The sequence below is a fragment of the Zootoca vivipara genome, chromosome 3 (genome assembly GCF_963506605.1).
Source record: "Zootoca vivipara chromosome 3, rZooViv1.1, whole genome shotgun sequence".
In the NCBI taxonomy this organism is placed as follows: Eukaryota; Metazoa; Chordata; class Lepidosauria; order Squamata; family Lacertidae; genus Zootoca; species Zootoca vivipara.
The window spans coordinates 64,546,458-64,568,769 of NC_083278.1; the positions used below are offsets into that span (position 1 = coordinate 64,546,458).

Below are 22,312 nucleotides of genomic sequence, written 5' to 3' on the forward strand. Positions count from 1 at the left end.
GGTTATAAGAGAGTTTTTCTAGGAAAAGGCAGGTTGGAGTCTATTTTCCCCTGGCAATTTGTGTTAGCACAAATAATGATACTAAATTGGAAGGAAAAATGAAATGCTATCATTAGGTATACTATAATAATCTGAATATTGTATTTGCTGGTGTGGACAATTTCCCAGGCTATTCTTCTGAATGAACTATCCAATTTAACTTTCATTTGAAGAACACAATTGGCAGCTGGATGTTCAAACAGTTGTACAAGAAAGCAGGGGGAAACAAATCAACAACAAAACCCTTCAGCCCACTCACCAGCTGGCTGTGGAAGCTTCTGTGCAGCAAAACAGAATGGAAATTGTGATGTAGCTGGAATTAGTGTGTATGCATTTGTGTATGCAAAATGCCAGCAGTCCTGTGCTGACCCACTGCTAACTGAGCAACTGCTTTTTCAGAGGGAAAAACACGGGCATGTGTTCAGAAAATCCAACAATTTTTGCAATCTATGTGGTTGACACTTTGAGTAGAACAGAGAAAATTTCTGCAGAATTATAAAGAGTCAAGTTCTGTACATTCTTACCTGTCTTCCACCTGTCCTTGCTCAAGAAGGTGCTGACCATCCAAGATGATGGAATGTAAAATCTGCTGCCGACTAAACATCTCTGCTTGGAATAACTAGTGTGTTATAAGTTTAAAAAAGAAGGAAAGGGGAGAAATCAAATAAGCTTAAGGACACTGAAGAATTTGGCTCCAAAACAATTTTTCCACTTAGTCAGTATTCTTAGAATTCAGCTTTTTTAATAGACTGCTCTAAACAAACAAAGTAACTGGTTATTGGTACCAATTGACCTAAGTACAGTTTCCCAAAGCCTGGATGACTAGTTAAGTAATCAGGATCAAAGTGTCTGTTTTTTTGTGGTTTTCAGAAGTTATTTGGTCTATGCCATGAAAATTGAGAGCACTAAATTTTTAATCCTGTTTTTATATTAATGATAGTATGTTGCTTTATATGGTGTATAAGCAACTCATTTCAAGTTGTGTTTGCTGGAGACTTTCCTTTTGCTTGTTTAATCTTTTGTTACACAACAGGGGAAGAAACTTCATTTTAAAGGGAAAAACCCTGGAAGCATACTGTGTTCTAAACACAAACAAACACATTGTTTCTTCAACTTTTAAGATATCGTGGCTGAGAATTCCTCGTTATGTTTACAGCCTGTTCCCTAGAGACCTCTGGTGGCAATAAGCTCCACTGTTAGCTTTCCACATGTTTACAGCCTGTTCCCTAGAGACCTCTGGTGGCAATAAGCTCCACTGTTAGCTTTCCACAATGGAAGACTTTAAAAATGGAGACAGAAGAATCACATTACAGGTGAAGGAATATGCAATGGTATATTAACATGTTTAACCTGATAGATAAAAAGGGCTTCAGTTACTGACCTACTGAGGCATTATTTCTCTCCCACCCACTTTAAAAATAAATATCCTAGGATCCTGCATATGAATAACCACAGATCAATGCGGTGACAGATGTTGCAGCCAGATCGCCCTCACATCCAAGATGGCGTCGTTAGAGGAAGCACCGATTTGAGCTCCGCGTCAGTTGTGCAGTTTTTATTAGTTTTATCAGCTTTTTATTAGCTTTTATCAGTTCTAGTATTTTATCGCTCGGTATCTTTTTCTTAATTACTATATTCACAAAGTTTAAGCTAAAAGTTTTAGAGAAAGCCCTGGAAAGTCTCAGAGAAAGCCTTAACTCCAGCTTGACTCAATCTACCAACTACTTATCAGCAGGAGAGGAGATCAAACGCCCTACTCTTGGAAGGACGCAGGGTTTCCTGATTTACAGCAGAAAATAGTAGCAGCTGCATCTCCGTGAAAATGTCTAAGAAAAAGAAGCGATCGGCTTCATCTCCACAAGTGAGCCCACAGCAGAAGTGCAAGCAGAGTAAACTGGATGATTTCATAAGAGCCCAGAATTCAGAACCTACTACATCAAACAGAGTTCATTCCCAGGAAGGTGGGGACGCTTTAACAGGTGGAGACCACCCAGGGGAGAACGCTGAGATGAGCGCCTATGAACTATCTCATGAACCACTACTGCAAGAACTATCTTATGAACTACTACTGCAAGAACAGTGGGGGAAATTAACACCAAACTAGAAAAGACAACACCACTCCTGGCTGAGTTGGTGCTTTTGGCGGCCAGTAATAGCTCCCTCGATACTAATGAGATTGACTGCAGCATTGCCCTCCCCCAAGACCACTGTGCACAGGGGTGTAACTGGTCTGGATCCGACAACCGAGAGACTACAAATAGCAAAAAAAAAAAAAAAAATGAAAGTAGGGACTTGAGCCTACAAAACACCCAAGTAGCTCTCAATATATAGCCTTTCAAAGGTATGCTGCCTTACTGGAAATCAATCGCTAGTGTGAAGAGAAACTTTAAGCTTTTACTAGATATCCAGTGTGGCAATCTGATTGTGATAAACCTGCTTTGCACAGACTTCCAGCACACTAGACTCATGCTGACATTTCCCGAATCCTAAAAAGCTCCTGAAATATAGGGCCCTCTTACAGGTCTATAATATTGAGTTGAGGCGAGTTTTTAAAGACACAGAACGAAAACAACTACTGCCAAATTTGTCGTATTGCCGGACCGACCCCAGGTAATCAATGCCCACTTTGTTGGAGGGCACTTGCTATAGGCCAGTGGTTCATTCGGCAGGTTACACGTGATGCACCCAGCCGTAACACTCCCTTGGAGAGGAAAACTTTAGAGCAAAAAGGCCAATTACACAAAGAACACCAGCCCAATCTAGATAAGTCAAATACAGGACACTCTATTAGCCCCTTGGTTAATCTCGAAATTCACCATCCTTTACCCCGGCTGGAACCCGATCAGCCATCGGCAAATGACACTCCTCCCAAGGGAAACACAACACACAGACAATCAGAGACAGATTTAATTGTCTTCAACTAAGACCCCCCCCCATTGCCTTAGCAAATGACACCAGGGTCCACAGACTAATAACCGATGCCCCAGAGGTAGTGGAGGAAATACATCAGGAACTGTCTGGGGCTTCAAGTGATAGCCAACCTTCCGACATGCACCTATATTGACTTTTTGCCACGGTTGGGAACCTGGTGCAAAATTCCTCTCTGCAGTTGTTATTGTGGAATGTGGCAGAAAGGTAGGCCTTTGGATGGATTGTTAACCCTAGTGGCTCTCCATATAAAAAGTGAACATATCCTGTTGACATGCTAGCTGTAAATTACTAGTAACGAAGATATCTCTATTTCGTTTTTTGTCATCGAAATACACTGCAGACATCTGATCTCCCTGGAGACCTAGAGATGCGACGATAGACTGCTCTGCCTCCTTTCTTTTAGCAAATGTTTTGTGCCACTGGGGAAGTGGTAATTCTGTATTGATTTGTTTTGGATGTTTGTATGTGATGCCCATAAAAGGTTTGATAATGTTGATGATGAATAACCACAGATCTGCCAGTTCAGTTTATGACCTTTCAACAGAGAGGATAGCAGGAGACAACAACCGAACTCCCAATGTCACCCTGTGGAAAAAATAACACCCAGACAGAGCCATCTATTTAACTGAAGTTTTTATATATACTCAAAACCAGGTCTCCTGCAGATGATATAAGGATTTGAAGGAAGTAATGTACCCCATAATATATTTACCCTTAACAACTTGGGACCAGTTTACCTAGGGGATTGCCTTACCCTACATGTGCCCACTCGACTGCTACAATGGGTGGAATTGGCAAACTACAGGTACCATATAATACCCATTTGCATTTCTAAGTCCTCAGTCATTTAGTGTGGTAGCTCCTGCACTTTGGAACTCCCTCCCTGCTAAGATCAAGCCGGCACCTTCACTGTACTCTTTTTGGCACCTGCTAAAAACATTATTGCTTAGACAAGCCTAGTCAGATCCTTAGATACTTGAGGTAATTTGTAATATGTTTTAGCATTTTAACTTTTGTGTGTTTTAAAATATGGTTGTGATTTTTTTTCTTGATTTTCTTGCTTTATCTTTTTGTAATCAGCTTTGAGATTGCTTTTACAATCAAATCATATATAAATTTTATGAAATATAGATAGATAGATAGATAGATAGATAACACCTGGATGAGGAATGGACTGAGCAAATCAAAGTATGAAAATCATTTGACAAAGTAAGGCTTCAGATAAATTAACACCTGACTCAGGTACTCAGACTAAGCACTCTCAACAATCATCTTGCACAGTACATTGTGCAGAAATTCATCTTCTTCTTCATTATTATTGATTAAATTTATATATACCACCCTTCATATCTATAGATCTTAGAGTGGTTCACACACAGCAGTTGCTACGGCTAATACCAATGCACTTCCAGCTCACATATATCACAGTTAATCGGAATGAGTGAAGAAGGTGTATGGAAGATGACAAAACCTAACACTTGAACAATAAACGCTTACAGTTGTAATGGTTGCAATCTACAAGCCACTGATCAATCCAACCACAGATTGGATTGTCAGTTTGCTCATTCTTTCATTACAACTTGCCTCGTGCGCCCTCTGCTGTTCCAAAAGAAGTTGGTAGTTTCCTGAAATCTCAGCGGCCAATTTCTGTTCCGTCTGAACCAAGAATTCCATCCAAGTCTCACATTTTTCTAGGAAGGTCTGTTGCTGCAGCATGAAGGATTGCAGCTTACTGTAAGGATAAAAGAGTGATTCAGTAACACCTCAGAGCTTGCTAAAACAAACTTACAGCAGTTCTTAAGTGAGCCATTTCACTTCACTTTGGCCTAAACGAGATTATTTATTTATTCATCCTGGGTATTTTTTAAAAAGTACGTACATAAAAATTAATTTAAAACAACTACCACATCGTAGATAAACATGCACATTTCTGCTTGCCTCTTTCATTAGTTTGAATGTTAGAAGAATATGTTTTCCCCATTTAAAATGTGCCTTTAGTTCATAAACAAAATCCCACAGCTGCCTTCATTTTGGAAGAACTGATTTAGCAAAGCAACCTCCATTTCAATAAATGAAGTGATTAGCTCATTGTTGCTATTTCAGAAAATTCAGTAAAAAGTACAGGAGATTACTGCTAGGTAAGTGGGTACAGGAGGGCAGTTTCAGGAATGCGTCTTCTCAAGCTTCCCACAGGTGCTAACACTGTGTGCACACACACATGAGGTTGTGCCCCTGTTCACTTCAAGGAGAGCCCCAAAGTTGGCAGGCAGAGGAACTAGCTGAGCTGGGGCAGGGGGAGAAGGGCTGCTGCAGCCTGTTGTGGCTACCCCCTCCAAGGTTTGCTGGGGCTGCCCATCCGCAACCTTTCATTTGTGCTGAAATGTGTTGTCATGCTGTAGTTTGCACCTGTTGACAGCCAAACTGCAGCACTACAACACATTTTTATAGAAACAAGCAGAACTAGCTTTCCCAACCTAGTATCCTCCAGATACTATGGATTATCAAAAGCCCCAGCCATCACTGTTGTGGTCCAAAACATCTGTAACGTACCAGGTTAAGGAAGACTAATGGAGATTATTCTGCTTTCAGGAACACAATTGAACCCACCAAACTTTTAATTCCTCCCAATCTTATGCAACTATAGAATAAGTTTAAAAACCAAGCCTGGAAGCATCACATTTATTTAACCGTGCTACATTAAACCTCCATTCAGTCCAAGTTAACACTTTGGTCCTTTATAAGTTGTCCCACCTGAATCTTTCTGTGGTTTGTGACGAAATAATGGACCAATGTCTATTTAGATTTTGCATTCTTTTGATTTCTTTATCATTCAGGGGTAGTCTATATCCTAGCTCATTCAGACGATCCATATCTGGTGCCATGCTGCTGAATTTTAACATCTGGCGCTGTATAGTGATAGGGAACAAAGAAGTAATCAGAGCATATGGGCTAGGATGCTGATCATCAGAGAATCAGAATGAACATACATATCAGTGCTTTTATGGATATTCATGTAAGATGCCTTTCATATTTTAGCACAATTTTAGATTTTAGGCACATCCATTACACCAATAAAACATATACAGTTTAAATCCTTATGTTCTTCTGGAAAACAACAACTCAGAGTTTACAGTTTATTGGGGAAAAGGTTCCCTGAAGTGTTTGTTCTCATTAAACATACTTTAGTATCAGACAAATTTTGCAAGTAAAAAAAGCCATGCTTCTGCCCTAACTCACTTTAAGCTCTTCCATTCTATTCCGTATTATGGACAGATCGGATGAACTACTTGGGTCTTGTTCTTTTAACACTTCTTCAGCTTGCTTTATCCAATCCTCTAGCCCTCCTAGGCTCTTGGAAAATGTCTGGTAATCTTGAACCCCAGCCTTGTATTAGAAAAAGAAAAAAGGAAAGGAAAGCTCATAAATTATGAAACGTAGGTTTCTTTCCACTAATTGTCTACCAGAGCCTGAAATCCACAGTGGTATGTTAACAGATCTTGCAGCTTGGGTGAATTAGAATGGAATAATCACATTTTCTGGAGTTGAAGGCATTATTCATGCAGGAACTATTTATAAGAGAAGTGGAGATGAGAGAGAGAAACAGCAGATATCTTGTCTCAACAAGCTGGGAGAGAACAATAAACTAAATGGCTCAGCTTTTAGAGGTGGAGTCAACTTAAGCAGAGAGCTATAAGCAAGTACTGGCTGGATTGCTGGACAAAACAGTGCCCTCATGTAGTTTAAAGTAACATATGCATTACTCATGCATTACTTATCAGTGAGAAGAATATGTATTTATTTTTCTCTAACAGGTTGCACAATTTCCTTCTTATTTTCATCACCTTGCTTTACTTTTTCACCTCAGATTCCTAGAAGATAAATGATACCTTGGGTGTGGCCTGCCAGTCCCTCCCCAAGTTCCACCCTAATCCCTATGGCAACCTTCCCTCCTCAAACTTTGTACTCTTCCCTCTTCTATGGGTTGTATTCTCTGTGACTGGACAACAACAAATAACAAGAACATATTGATTTATAACAGTGAAAGTGTGAATTTGAATCCTTTTGCTAGGCATGAGGTCAATACAACAACAATGATGAAAACTGAATCACTAATAAGAGTAATAATTTTATTATTTTTATGCCGCCCATCTGACTGGGTTGCCCCAGCCATTCTGGGCGGCTCCCAACAAAATATTAAAAACACAGCAAAACATCAACTTAAAAACTTACATGAATTATGTGAGCAGTGGAAGGTACTGGGAAAGAAGGAGGTGTAAGTGTGTGGTAAGGTCTTCCTACCTGTAGTATAGATTGCTGCCTGCAAAGAGTGTGTTCTAAGGATGATAAAGTCTGGTTCAGAGAGACCTGACCATACTGGAGTGCTGCTGCTGCAGAAGAGTCCACCTGTTGCTTCAGCTGTTCCCCCAGTTCATGCAGAACAAACAGAGAATCCTGCACTGTCTTCATGCCTTTAAGCAAATCCTGCAGAAAAACAACATACAAGTAGCTTCTGAGGGGTGATTTTTCATAGTGCAAAGTATTATTGAAATTAAAATGTGTTGACATGGACCTCAACGTAACTGTTATAGCTCTCCTGGAAGAAAATGGTATTGACCATCTCGGCTGTGAGTCTTAGGGACCTGCTCCTTGCCTTGCAGGCAAGTACTCATGTATTCATTCATTCATTCATTCATTATACATACACACATACATACACACATACATGCTGTCAGGGGGTTGTTGCGGCTACTCTCGAGTAAAGACGCTCCAGTCCGCACTGTCTTTAAGAGTTTTGTTGTGCATACTATTTACAGTGCGGAGATAATAGAAAACATGACTGCCTAGTCCGATTCAGAACCGGCAATGGCTGCCATCTGCTTTTCGGCCAGCATAAAAGCCTGGGCACCCAAAAACGCCGCCCCTTCACCCTACGTGTGGCCGTGCGCCTCAATTCAGGCGCCGGAAGGAGAGGTCTCCCCTCTTGCTGGCTGGGGCGGCGCCTGGGCTCCGACATCTTGCTGAGCCCCTCATCCGCTGACCCTTGACCAGAGCGGTGCCAAGGCTCTGACGCGTCTCTGAGCCCCTCCTGCACGCTCTGTTCCCCATAGCGTTGCCAGGGCTCAAACACCTCACTGAGCCCTCTCTCCATTCCGCTCCCTTCCTCATTCCCTCCTCCTGACTCGCTGCTCGTGCTGTTGCTGGGCGAAGTGCTGCTCAGGATGACGGGGGGAGGCTCCCTGTAGGGAGGGCCATAGCTGCCAAGTCTCCCGTTTTCCCTGGGAAAACCCATTTTTTACTTACCTTTTCCCGGTGGTCCCCCGTATCACTTCGTCTCCCGTTTTTCTCCGTTATTTTCTCCTGCCAGCGGCCATTTTTTTCTTTCCGATTTGCCCTTCTATGGGCACCAAAAATGGCCGCAGCCAGCTTCAAAAGCCGCATGTACGCATGTCCGGAAGTGCATAGACGTCACTTCCGGTGTTGGCGGCGGCCATTTTGGTGCCCATAGAAGGGCAAAGCGACACCGGAAGTTACATCGATGCAATTTCCGGTGTCAAATGGCTGCCGGTCCCGGATTCTGCAGTCCGGAACTGGGAAGGTAAGGGGAGGGCCCCTGACACATACATACATATGTCACCTTTATCTTCCAAGGAGCTCAAGGTGGTGTACATGGTTCTCCTCCTCCCCATTTCACCATCACAACAACCCTGTAAGGTAGGTTAAGCTATGAGATGGTGACTGGTCCAAGTTCACCCAGTAAGCTTCATGGCTGCATGGGGATTTATTCACTGGATGGTGCAGCCATCACCAACAGGGAAGGCAATACCACAGTCCCAGGACTATGAAGATGTAGCAATCAAAAGAACCTGGGTTCAGGGGTAAGGTGGCAATAAGCAACCTTACCTCATCCTCCCAATTTGCTATTTGGGGGAATGCCCTTTATTTCTTAGGGTCTCAGGGCAAATTTGGTGTGGGGAAATGTTTTGGAAAAACTGATCTCCTTGGTCTATGAGTGGCAATGGTCTGAGTGGAGGATCAGGGACTGGAGCCTGGGAGAAGAATGAGTATGGTAAAGGTGTATTGGAAGAGAAGGGAAATACTTCATCTGTTCCCTTGTCAGTATTCAGCTAGTTTTTTAGAATCCTTTCACATTAGGGACCTTGCTGCAGTTAAAGAGTGTGGACTAATGGCACAGCCTTCAGTTTACTGAACTTACGTTGCAATCATGAATCCAAGCAGCAATTTCATCATCAGCAATGTCCTTGCTAGTTGCAGCCTTCAGAAGTTCATTTGTTCGGTCCTCATACTGCTGAACTGTGGAGCAGCACTGTGTGTAATAGTTTTTGTACTTTTGCCAGAGCTGAAGCAGACCCTTACTGGAATGCAGATGCTCTGCAATTTCTTCTAGAAGGTTGTTCCACCTGGTGATTATAACCAATGGATTGTGAGATAGAGGAGCTCACAGAGGGAAAACAAAATAGACTATGGAAGAACTTTTGAGTACATCTTCATCTTGGGTTATAAAACTTCAGCATGAATAAGATGGTAATTTGGCTATTTATCACAAAAACAATTTGAAAAAGAGGAACACCAAGTATGCTGACTAATGGTCTTTGAAGCCAATCTTCATAACCCTATGATGACCTTTGTTCCAGAAAAAAGTAATTAACAAAAGAGACATGTAGGGGCATGAGTGTTAAAGAAACCCTTCATTTGAAAACTACATGTGGAGAAAAGAACCAAAAACATTATGTAGAATGAAGTGGTGCGCTAAGGAGATATAATTCTGGACACCATATTGCAGATGGAAGGACCTGTGAATGTTTACTCACATTAAAAAGACAAACATGTAGTAACTTAGCAGATCAGAATTAATCTGATCACAATCTTCTCCCATGGGGTACTCTAACTCACACAGCTTCCAAGGGGGTTTATTATAAATGTGTGTGTTTGAGACCATAATTTAACTGGATTTAGGTGTCTACTTTGCCACATCTTTGAAGCTTCTGGTTTATACTGGAACTATTTAACGTTTCAAATGATAACAGAAAAATATTTTTGTTTTGCCTATTTTATACAGATGACTAGAACAGCCTAGAGTTATACTGGCTCAGAGAGAAACAGATTTTCATTACAGAGCTGGGAGGACTAGGCTAAAACTACAGTTATACCTCTTCTTGTTGTGTTTTTTCGGGTTAAGAACATGGCAATCCCAGAAGTGTTTACTTCCGGGTTTCGCCATGTGCGCATGCACAGAAGCGTTCTGCGCAGATCACACATGCACAGAAGCGCTGCTCTGGTTACAGACTTTCCGGGGTGCGAACAGCACCCCGGAACAGATCGTGTCAGCAACCAGAGGTACCATTGTACTTGAGGAACCTGCAAGCTTGTTTTGCCCCTCCCACCCTTCATGTACCTATTTGGGATTATGTTTAAAAACCACGTTTGGGAATGGTTTCTTACCTCAAGTTCATTTCTTTCAAAGTGTTGTTAAGTACTTCTGTGACAGGTGGGTGGCATTCTTTCAATAACTGATTGGTCACTGATCCAAATTTCTGTAAACTATGGTCTTGCTTTTCCAATTCATCCTGCAAGTTCTTTAAAAAGAAGAAGAGAGATTAAAGGGGAAAGAAATGTGCAGTTGCAACCAGGAAGGAGGACATGGAATAATAAATCACTATGTTATTTATTTACAGGCAGGAGTTACCCATTCAAATTCCAGCTCATGTGACTCCAGAGAGACCACATCAGAAAAAGAGTGGGCCTCTGTAGAGACCTCCAGTGCCACTGCTGTCAGACAGTTGAACAGCCTGAATTGCCTAGCTCCAAAGACACATTGCCTGCCCACAACAGCCTCACACACTCCACCTCAATCCTAGACTTTTCCGCTTCTCCCCAGGAGCAAAGGTGGCTTTGGGCCCAGCAACAAGTCCAGAGCCAGTGATGATGCTCTTTCCAAGCAGTCAGAGGAATTCACTACAAGGTCTACTCAGGAGGAGAAGCACAGAAGGAGCATGAGTACAGTGGGACCCAGCAGATAACCAGAAAGGGGTAGGAGCCACATAAGAGGATATAAACCTCCCAGTGTCTTGTGGGTTGCCTACCAAGTCCACAGCCGCATAACCAAGCCCAGCTTGGTCCAGCTCTGAGTTCACCTGTTGTCCTTCTCCAACCTGGTTTGCCCTCCTCCCAGGTATGGGGAGCTGATGATGGATTCCCCTGTGCATCTGATTATAGGTATGCCTATAATCCCCCTTTTTATGGATCCCCCTTTTTACTTTTTACCTACTGAACTTCCAGCACCAATTGAAGATTTTTATTTATTTCTTTATTCCAGCAGGCATTTTAATTGCAGTTTGATTTTAAGGTTTTAAATTTTCTTTTCAAAGTTACATCTGGCAACCTGTTAGCAAGAACTACCGTAAAATGATGCTAGGAAAGATGCGTAGAAATCCTAAAGCACCACTGAATGAAGAACACTGTAGAACAAGTTTGCTATGTTTTAAGTGTAGTTTTAAAAGGCTTCAATTGGTAATAACTTGCTTCCCTGCAAAGTTTGAAAATTTCCCTGACTTTCCTAGAATACACTAAAGGCTTTGATGCTCATGTCCTTACCTGAAGGTTATCTACTTGGACTTTCACTGCTTCCAGGGAACCTGTAAGGAGATGAAAGCGAGATAAAGAGTATCTGGCTTCCATCAGATAACTATTTAGTTCTTCATAAGCTGCTTTATAAGCATTCCACTGATCAAGGACAGACTGCAGCAATATTTTCAGCTGGCCAACCTGACAGAAAAAGAAACAGAACCAAACAATAAATAAAAAATGAAAGTATGAATGCCATTTTGCTGCCTGTTTAAATCATTCTGAAGACAAGGTTACTGTCAGGGAGTTGTTGCGGCTATTCCTGAGTAAAGACGCTGCAGTCCATTGTGTCTTTAAAGGTTTTAGTGTGCATACTATTTACAGTGCAGAGATAGAAGAAAACATGACCTCCTAGTCACTCTCAGAACCCGGCAATGGCGCCCGTCTGCTTCGGGCCCAGCATAACAACCTGGGCACCCCGAAACGCCACCCCCTAGCCCTGCGTTTGGGCGCATGCCTCAATTTGGGCGCCGGAAGGAGCGGTGCCCCTTCTTCCCCTGGCCGGCTGGGGCAGTGCCTGGGCTCTGACACCTCCTTGAGCCGTCCCTCCTCCACTTGTTGGTCAGAGTGGTGCAGGGGCTCTGATGCCTCGCTGAGCCTTCCCTCCTCCATTCCGCTTCCCCCTGACCTGCTGCTAGCACTGTCTCTGGGCGAAGTGCTGGTCAGGATGATGGGGGGAGGCTCCCTGTAGGGAGTCGCCCTGACAGTTACTATTTCAGATTTTATTATTTTCTCTGGTCTAATATTGACAAGCACACACACCCGTTCCCCTGCAGCCCCCGTACCACCTATCATGCTGATATGGAGCAGATTTTCAGGAGGCAGAAGGGGTCTGCAGCGGGGAGGAGGAATTGCCAAGGCTCATCTCTTCCTCTTCATGGAAAATCTGGGTTCAACCAATAGCCTATGTATTCTTTAGTTTTGTAAGATGAGTTGCAATCCAAACGGAGTAAAATGTTTAAAAAGCTCTACATAAATTCTACACAAGCAAATCAAATTCCTTTGCTAAACTGCAGCAGCACATGCAAAAATTCCTATCGGCTGCTCTTTGAGCTAAAATCCCCCTCTGTATAAATGCAGCCATACTTGCTTACCATGTGGTCCAAATTTGCCCAAGAATGGTTTAGTTTCTGAAGTGTGTTCATGACAACAACAGAAACTTCTTCTTTTTTATTCTGCATCAAGGAAAGGCCACACTGTTCCACTTTCTCCACTTCCTTTTCCTTAGATTTTATTTGCTGTTCAAGTTCCTGAAAGAAATACAAATGACCGTGGTTTTGTTTTAGGTTTGCAACTTTCGCAAATGTCAAAAACATTAACAGTTCCCAATAAACAGTGAAAGATCTGGTGGAGAATTCGCACAGCTCTCTAATGCAACGGATTCACCATAAATAATGATTAACATATTGCCATTTCAATTATTTTTAATTAAAACAATAGGCTGTCTGTATCAAATGCTGGATGGACTTTCACTCCTCCTCCCCACCTCCCAAATCCACTCCAGAGAGCATCCCAACCCACTGGAGCTACAGGGAGGAGGAAAGGAACAGTAAGTTCCATCACACAAGTGGAACAGTAGCACTGAATATCATCCTGTGTTTATTCAGAATCATCACATTCTGAATGTGATTCTGAATGTCACTTAGATTGCACATGGCCCATAACTAGAAATCACAAGAAGACTTGTGCATAATCTTTCGTAAGGTTGTATATTACTGTTAAAATATAAAGTTACAATTAAATAAAATTATGATTGCAAGATTTTTGACTAGCTGTTCCAGTTCTGTTTTCTTAGTATAAAGCACTTTTTTAATTTCCTGGCAGACCAATGCTTCACTCTTCATTTTGGAATGGTTTAATGGTTAACATATTCTCTTTTAGATTTACACTGAGGTCTACAACAAAATGTTCAAATAAATAAATAAAATTTAAACTGGCCTGAGATCAAAGGAAGGAAAAATGCACCAAATGCCAAAAATACTGGAAGAGAAATACTTTTATCTTTCCAATCTCATAACTCAATTAAATTGTCGTGCTTGCTTCTGATTTACTGCGGAGATTTTCCTAAACTATTTGAGGAAAATTTGAATGCTATCTACCAGCAGTTAATATAGGAATTGCAACATTTGCATTACATTGCTCTAATGGGTGGTGTTAAGAGTAGATCCATTAAAATCAGAGGACTTAAGTCAAGGCTAACTTATGCTGATTGATTTCAATGAATTTACTCTGAGTATAACTAAGTTGAATATCACCCATGTCTAAAGAATAGAATATTTTAATGATATTAAAATAGAAATATCTTAATGTTTTAATATAAAATCTGGTCCTTGAGAGAATTGTTTAGTTTTCAAAGTATAGAAAACATTCACTTCAGTCTAGTGGCACATATGAGAAGTTCCGGAAAGGTCTACAGGATTCAGGGTGGTCTAGAATTTAGGTCAGAGCTAAATTATGGGGCAGTTTATCAACATAAGAGAGTGATCCAGACAATCTACTGCCATATTGAATTACACCAACAGAGCCAAGCTAAGGTCTGGAATCTAGGTCAGAGCTAAGGAATGAAATATCTTTATCAACACTAAGGGGGTGATTCCAATGATCTACTGCCATATTGAGTTACAGCTAGAAAGTGAAGGTAACATGAAAACAGAACAAGTACAGTAGGCGTCACAGCTTATGTTTGAGACACAATAGAGACATGGCCACATAAAATTGAGGGATGGAAAGGAGCAAGAGGTGTCAGGGCCAAGCAACACCCAGCCAGCTGAAAGTAGTGATGGGCCTGATGGTAAACTGAAGATGAATCCTGGCTAGGCAGAGGTGCTGTGAATGGGTGGTTGCCATGTTTGGGAATTAGGTATCTGGAAGAGGTATCAACCCCTTCCTCTCAATGCAAAGGGAACAGGTTCTTAGTCTGGGACTGCTTCTGGATTCCAACCTGGATTCTAAGCACAGCTGTTCCTGGACCAGGATAGCCTGGCTTCAGCTGACCATGTCCTAGTGCCATCAGGCCAGGATTACTGCAATGTCTTCCAGGTGTGGTTTCCCTTGAAGACAGCCCAGAAACTGCAGCTAGTGCATAATGCAGCTACCCGGTAGATCCAATGGGCCACAGGTTCTGAAAGCACACCATTGGCTGCCAGTTCCTGGGTCCAATTCAGTGCAATGGTACCAGCATACAAATTTGTAGATGGCTTGGCACCCAAATACCTAAAATAATACTTCCTCAAATATTTGCAGGGGAAGCTCTGTTGGCAGTGCTGCCCAGCTGGCATTGACCTGTGTGACAGAGCCTTCTCAGCGGTGGTTGCCTGTTTGTGGAATGTCCTCCCTGGTGAGGCACCCCTGTCTCCCTCATTATTAACATTCAGGAGAAACTTTAAAACAGTCCTGTTTACAGAGGCATTTTTACCCTGGGCTCCTTTGAGAGGAAGGTTAGGACAGAAATTTAACAACCACCACCACTGCAATACCTGGCAGTCTTTCAAGGCATTCTGGACTGAAGCCTGATCTCCAATTTTCTGTTGTTCCTTCAGTCTCTTCTCCTGAGTTTCAAACCACATCTTCAGGGATTGAACACTGTCTTCATATTCTATCCAAGATTCCAAAAAACCTTCTAACAACTGAATCTGAAAAATATATGTAGATATTTTAAATAATGTAATTCACAGTGTTGAGGTAACTACTTCTTTCAGTGGAAAGCACTTCTGTATCAGTTCAAGCTTTCTTAGAACATAGCATTGTTCCGAGAGCATTGTAGAGCAGTGAACTTCAGGGCAGTCAAGTCATCACTTTAATAAACAGAACAGTAAGAAAAAGACTTGGCTTCCTCTTACAGAAGGGCAAATTCTTAGAATTTGCCTGCCCCCAAAGATTGGAGTGCATTTTCACACACCCCCAACAAAAAAAATCCTGCTATGAAAATTGCTGGGACAAATACTTTGGTCCAGCACTAGCTCTCACACATAAATAATGGAATTCAGAATATGTCTTTACCTCTAATTAATAAGCAATTTCTGCTCTTGCCATTCTCTTTAAATTGGGTAGGCTTCTCCCCTTACCTTTTCTGTTATCAGACCCTGCAGGACCTGCCAACGCCTGTTCATCACTCCAAGTTGTTCTGCAAAATCAGTCTTGTCACTGCGTTTACTCTCCACATCCTGACTGCTAATTTGTAGTACTGATTGGTTAACAAAGTCTACAGTTAACTGCTTACAGTTTACATCAATCTTGAAACCCTGGTGAAAAGGGGAAAGAATGGAAACTATCAGATATTGCTTTACAGAAAGAAGAAATGAATGCTAGTAATGTCATGCTTTGCCAAAAACCTATCAAAATATATAGCTCAAGTAGTATACTTCGGAAGGCTAATAATAGGGACAGTGTCACTATGACCCCTAAAGCAATTGTTAAGATACTGGCCTGGTTGGCTACTCATGTTAAACCATAGTTCAACCATGGTGCTCCTGGTCACAATAGGAGCAAAAAAATGCAAGCTTGTTATGTTGAGCCCAGGCTTGTGGTTTGTTGTTTGCCAAACAAACACTGCTCGTTTGCATTTAATTAAACATTAGCTGTGGCTGAACATGATGTGCAAACACAGTCATTGAATTTTGGGACAGGTTGAAAACCCACCACTGAAAATAAAAAAAATCTGGGTAGTAGACAACTAACTCGTTCTGTCAGCCCAAGGATTTATGCTTATGCAATGGAAATTCCTCTCCTCTCCCCACAAACATCCTGTGCCCTCTACAAATGTGCTCTGGAGGGTTGCAAACCTCTGGAACAGATTTAGGGACTGCTTGTGTGGGGAGGGGGGAAGGTATCATTGTGCAAGTGTAAATCCTTGCGCTGACAGAACAAGTTAGTTGCATGCTCCCCTCTGTGTGCTGGTTTTCAAAAGCAGGCCCTATTACAGAGACCCGGGAAGTAGTACAAGACTCTGCATACACTGCATTTAATTTTCATTTAGTAAAAAATAATTTTGTTTTAAACTAGTCTAATATTGGATCTGGTATGCTAAAACCAGAAATGTCTATACAAAAACTGATTTTAGTACCACTGGAAGTATTTAGAATTCATAAAGCCATGTTATTTGTAAAGACAAAAGTTGTTGTTATTCACATCCTAACATAGGTATACTAAAATTCTGTTATCTTATCTTTGGGCTGATATTCCTACTTTCCAAGCCTCCTGTACCACTTACCTTATATTTCTGAAGATAGTCTTGAATAACTTTGTGTCCTACTACATTTTTAAAGTTTTCCTCATCCTCAGAAATGACATTTTCCATCAACGAAATCCAACTCATGACTTCCACAATGGCATGACGAGAAGGAAGCTTGTCCATTTGGAGCTGCAAGACATTAAAAAATACATAGTTATGAAACCCAAATAATAAAATCCATGAGAATGGCTTATTCTAGAAATATGTGTTAAAACATTGTGTAAAATATGTGTAACAAATATCTAGGTTTTTGACAAAATTATTTGGCATACCGAAAGAAATAGGGTAATCCTGCTGGACAGATTTGTAGTTTAGATTTGACAGATTTGTAGTTTAGGTTATCACCTTTTTAATATTTTGCAACTTGGCAACATCTTTATTGAAATCTGGTGCCTATTACTGAATGCATTATATAAATGAGACTTTGTCAGTTGTAATAGTGCTGGGGTTTTTTTCTGAATCTTTTGCTCCTGCAAGCATACTGAACTTTTCTGCTTCAGGCTGTGATCCAAAGTATATTTATTTGGAAATGTCCTATGGGAATCAATGTAACTTTCTTACAAGTAAATACGCTAGAATCCTCACAGCATGGGGAGTTCATCAAAGATGTCAGCCAATTTGCGGAGTGGCTTTCATGGTTGAGGACGAAGTAGGATCCTGGGGGGCCTGGCCTCATACATGGCTGGTAAAATCTTGGGGTGGGGCAGTGACTGATTTCAGCAGCTCTTTTTCAAATAAATATGCTTTGGATCACAGCCTGTGGCAAAAACGTCAGTACACTTCTAGCAACAGAAGATTCAGAAGAAACGGCACCACCTGACAGACCCAGAGATTTAGTATAAAGGTCATACTTATTATATAATCGTATGACCTGCAGTCAATTCAACCAGATTATGAAAGTGATGGCAGGTGGACTCTGGGCAAGACAGGTAGGGGTGCTTCCCTGTGTTTCTCTGAGCATGTTGACTCTAGCAGACCTCCATTCCCCAAAATTCTTCATCCTTAGCTAGGGGGGGGGGTAAGGGGGATGATCTTTTCCAGGCATCCCCAAACTTCAGCCCTCCAGATGTTTTGGACTACAATTCCCATCATCCCTGACCACTGGCCCTCTTAGCTAGGGATCATGGGGATGCCTGATCTTGGCCAACATTCGTCAAGGCCCCAAAGAGCATGCAGTTATCTTCTCTCAAGGATGCTTCAGGGTACTTATTCTCATTCTTAAAATCCACTTACCTGCCCACAATAAATGTCAATCAAACAAAAAATAGCAGCAAGTCAAAAAAAAAAATAAAACCATACCCTTAACAGCCAATTAGAATTCCAGACAGTATGGAGTAGGCAAAGAAAGGGAGTCCAACACACTAATCAAATACAACCTCACAAAATTCCCTCTCAGCTAAACTGCCCCCCAAAGGGGATTAGCTGCTTTTTAACCAGACCCCCCCCCCCCAGTGCCAGCACACCAGGGAAAATTTTAATGTCAAACCCAAAGCACAGAGCCTATAGCAATTGTGGGCTTCTGTTTCCAGCCCAAGTAGTCACAAAATATCCCAGACAGAACCAATAAAGCTTGGGTGTTTCATTCCTCTGACAACTGATCATGGACCAACAATTGTAGAGGGATTTGCAAACAGTCACATATATTGAGCTGTGCTGAGGGGCAAGGCATAGCAATGAGTTCAACAGAGGTATTTGCATAGCAGGCTTTATAAGGTAGTGATACTGAATGAAAGCAGTGTTAATGCATATGCAATTTTGTTGGGGGTATGATTTATATACCTATAAATCCACTTACTGAAACGCCACGCTAATAACATCTGGAAGCCTCACTGATTTCAGTTAGCCATACTTTCACATAAATGTGGTCTGGATCACTTGCAAACATAATGAATTCAGATGTAATGCTGAGCATCTACCATACCTGATGCAGTTTTTCCTGCACTATAGGAATCTGTGTGAGTAGTTCTGTCCACTGGTTGTCAATCTGAGACAATCCTTGCCTCAGAGCTGCAGTATCCACTTTCTTCAGTCGCAGGAGTTGGTTTCCAGTACTCAGAACAGTGGATTTTTGCAATGACTTGGCATCAACTTCTTTAGAAAATTCCTGGAAAGATTGGCATTTGGTGTAACTGGTTGACATAAACATGCTTAGCAACAAAAATGTTGCCAATCTGCACTATGTGTGAAAATAACTTTAAATGCATTGTGTCCCACGTGAACTCATGAATGTCATTCAAGAGGGGGGGAAATGTCGCAAGTGAGGATAATGTGGGTTATTTATGGCCCATATACTGGAGGATGTCTTCCCCAGCTTGCTTGCTGCAGAAACCAGCAAGAAGTTGGAAAGCTTGGGCCCACCACAGCATAGCATTAATCCACTTTTCCACAAGACCCATTATAGGGATCCCCTCATAAGCTGCAGATCATGCCCACCACCAAAAAGGGGAAAGGGGAAACCTCACAACCCCAGGCCAATGGTGGTAGTCAGGAAAATTCCTTTCCAGGTCTGTTAATCAGCGACCAATTTCTGTCCACAGCAAGAACAATCCTAAGCACGGTGTGGTAGGTGGAGGAGTCTGCAATGGCAAGGTGGAAGTCACAGCCCAGGCTTGAACCTATAGTAAGTTTTCCCTCTGGCCCATTCCATAGGCCCCACCTCCAAGGTTTTTTGACTGGCTCCCTGATTGAGTCAGGCCAGCATCTAGTGTGGTGATGCTAAATGGGGAAGCCAGCCTACTTCCAAAGGCTCACCAAACTGGGAGCACCTCAGAGACCTGGCATGTAATGGCAGCAAGCCAAGAACGATTTTTTTTTTCACTGTGAAAACTACAAAAGTATAATAAGGTAGTAAGAATTCTACAGCAGTATGTCTCATTAGCTTGTGAGGAATATAGCAGCTTTGCACAAACAGTCTTTTAACTACATTGTTCACTGATTAAGTAGAAAAACTAATCAAAATAATACATTGTAAAGTGGGTCTTGGTTAGGATGGTGTTATGATAGCAGGATATCCAGAAACGCACAGCTGGGACAGATACTTATTTCATCTTACCAAAAATGCATTCAAGTGATCTCTGACTGATTCCAGTTCTTGGGGGACTGTAACCGATTGCTGGGTCCAGAACTCCAGACGATCCATTGCTGACTGGAGCCAATGAATCAGCTCAACTGACTCACTTTGATATCTATTAGGTGGGCAAAGGACAGACACATGTCACATCTTACTTCAAATATTGGGCAACCCTGAACTTTCATGAGTTAAGATCCTCCCCCAAGTCCCTGACAAAATCTTTCTCCTTATATCACCCAAACTGATATACAGGCAATAACTAGATTTACACACATCCAAAACATCACTAAAAAGGAAGAACATTTTATGGAACGTAAGCTCCGTGCAAAACGAGGATTGCCTGTATTAGCTTGAAACATGATCGAATATTCCTGGGAAAGCTCAGTTGGTGGAGCGTGAGACTCTTAATCTCAGGGTAATGGTATCAAGTTCCACGTTGGTCAAAATATTCCTGCTTTGCATGGAATTGGACCAAATGCCCTCGTGGTCCCTTCCAACTCTACAATTCTATTCTATTTTACTTTTTTATTTAAAACTATGTAATTAAGCACACACAACTGCTTAAATACATGTAAAGGTAAAGGGATCCCTGACCATTAGGTCCAGTTGTGACCGACTCTGGGGTTGCGACGCTCATCTCGCATTATTGGCTGAGGGAGCTGGTGTACAGCTTCCAGGTCATGTGGCCAGCATGACAAAGCCGCTTCTGGCAAACCAGAGCAGCACATGGAAACGCTGTTTACCTTCCCACTGTAGCGGTCCCTATTTATCTACTTGCACTTTGACATGCTTTCGAACTGCTAGATTGGCAGGAGCTGGGACTGAGCAACAGGAGCTCACCCCGTCACAGGGATTCTAACCGCTGACCTTCTGATTTGCAAGCCCTAGACTCTGTGGTTTAACCCACAGCGCCACCCGCGTACATGTACTTCTTTACATAAGAAGCACACTTTTCTTAGTGCACCTTAGTGTCTACTGTTTCCTGATGTCTTCAACCTGGTTACAACTCACGATACTCACATTCCACTTTGGGAGTGTATTTAAAAAGTACAGTGGTACCTCGGCTTACAAACACTTTGGGTTACAGACTCCGCTAACCCGATAGTAGCTCGGGTTAAGAACTTTAACTCAGGATGAGAACAGAAATCGTGCACTGGTGGCGGGGCAGTGGCGGGAAGCCCCATTAACTAAAGTGATACCTCAGGTTAAGAATGGACCTCTGGAACGAATTAAGTGCGTAATGAGAGGTACCACTATATACAAGACATCCCCAGAGTATGTGATTTGTGGAACTCTAGACTTAAAAGCTACTTCTAGGTTTATTAACATACCGTACAGAATGCAGAACACAAGCTGTTATGATGATGCAATATTCTGAAATAAGTGATAGTGGCACTGTACATGAGTAAATAATCAGCCACAAATGTTCACAGCAGGAACTTGCACTGGAGATACATATATGCATTTTTTTAAAAGCAAAGTTTAGAACAAATATTTTACTAGATGGAATTCGAAGAAAACTGTTTTGGAGATGGAGAGAATTTATAATTAATTAAGTTTGCATATGCGTGTTCGAAAGATTAATTTCCTAGGAACTTTTACAAAGTTTTACACTAAAAAAACAAAAAAACTTTAAAGGCAAAATTTGATTGCTGAATGCAAAATGGTAAAGCAATTAAGTCGACCCTTGTTCAATGTGATTAACACTACCTTGTCCAGTGTTTAAGTATAGTTTCCAGTCTATGCAGCTCTTTGGTGACCTTGCTGGTATTATTTAACCATTGCTCCCCTAGCTGGTTTAGCTGAGTTTCCAATTCTGAACAGGTGACGGAGAACAGTAGTCTTTTTCCATCATCCAGTATTTGGTAAAGCTTGGGCTGGTATTCAGTAAGGCTAGATTTCAGATGCTGGAGAAAAGAGGCACATATAATCATCAATAACATCTTTATTACCCGTCTTTTGAAAATCAAAATAGGAAACAATTGGGAATGGATTGTAATCCTAGGAGTAGGGTAGGCTCTGAAAACACACATCGGAAGTGCCAAAGGCCAAAGCACAGAGATGCATCTTCAGCATTCACAGGAAAGCTGTATAGTGAAGAAGCCAGTTGCAACACTGTGGGAAGGTAATTTCACAACTTAGGGGCTACCACAAAGAATGCCCTCTCCTGAGACAGGTGGAACAACCAAGAGGACCCCCTTCCACTCCATGGTGATCTTCCCAGCCTCTTCCTCCCTCTTCAAATTCATTTCATTTGTATTGCAAATACTTCCGTGGTAATTAAATCTTTGGCCATTTTTTACATGTTACTAAAATACACCTATGAAGCTGCTGTTAATGTGATAAAAGATAAGGCAGCTTTGCATAGCTGCCAAGTTATCCCTTTTTTTAAAGGGAAA

The 22,312-nt window shown here is 41.7% G+C and overlaps 1 protein-coding gene across 10 annotated transcripts in view; it reads right to left on the bottom strand.

Annotated features, from left to right (window-relative positions):
* SYNE1 (spectrin repeat containing nuclear envelope protein 1) overlaps positions 1 to 22,312 on the bottom strand; it is a 293,499-nt gene that overhangs the window by 55,992 nt on the left and 215,195 nt on the right. For all 10 annotated transcript variants that reach the window (XM_060272764.1, XM_060272762.1, XM_060272760.1 and 7 more), the window contains 15 exons: positions 21,624 to 21,820; positions 19,896 to 20,028; positions 18,765 to 18,947; positions 16,823 to 16,972; positions 15,678 to 15,854; positions 15,090 to 15,245; positions 12,708 to 12,863; positions 11,584 to 11,754; positions 10,432 to 10,565; positions 9,185 to 9,389; positions 7,270 to 7,452; positions 6,208 to 6,354; positions 5,722 to 5,876; positions 4,555 to 4,702; positions 564 to 658 (listed from right to left, as the gene is read on the bottom strand). In XM_060272764.1, the coding sequence (XP_060128747.1) occupies positions 564 to 658; positions 4,555 to 4,702; positions 5,722 to 5,876; positions 6,208 to 6,354; positions 7,270 to 7,452; positions 9,185 to 9,389; positions 10,432 to 10,565; positions 11,584 to 11,754; positions 12,708 to 12,863; positions 15,090 to 15,245; positions 15,678 to 15,854; positions 16,823 to 16,972; positions 18,765 to 18,947; positions 19,896 to 20,028; positions 21,624 to 21,820 (2,390 nt within the window). The remainder of the gene's footprint in view (positions 1 to 563; positions 659 to 4,554; positions 4,703 to 5,721; positions 5,877 to 6,207; positions 6,355 to 7,269; positions 7,453 to 9,184; positions 9,390 to 10,431; positions 10,566 to 11,583; positions 11,755 to 12,707; positions 12,864 to 15,089; positions 15,246 to 15,677; positions 15,855 to 16,822; positions 16,973 to 18,764; positions 18,948 to 19,895; positions 20,029 to 21,623; positions 21,821 to 22,312) is intronic.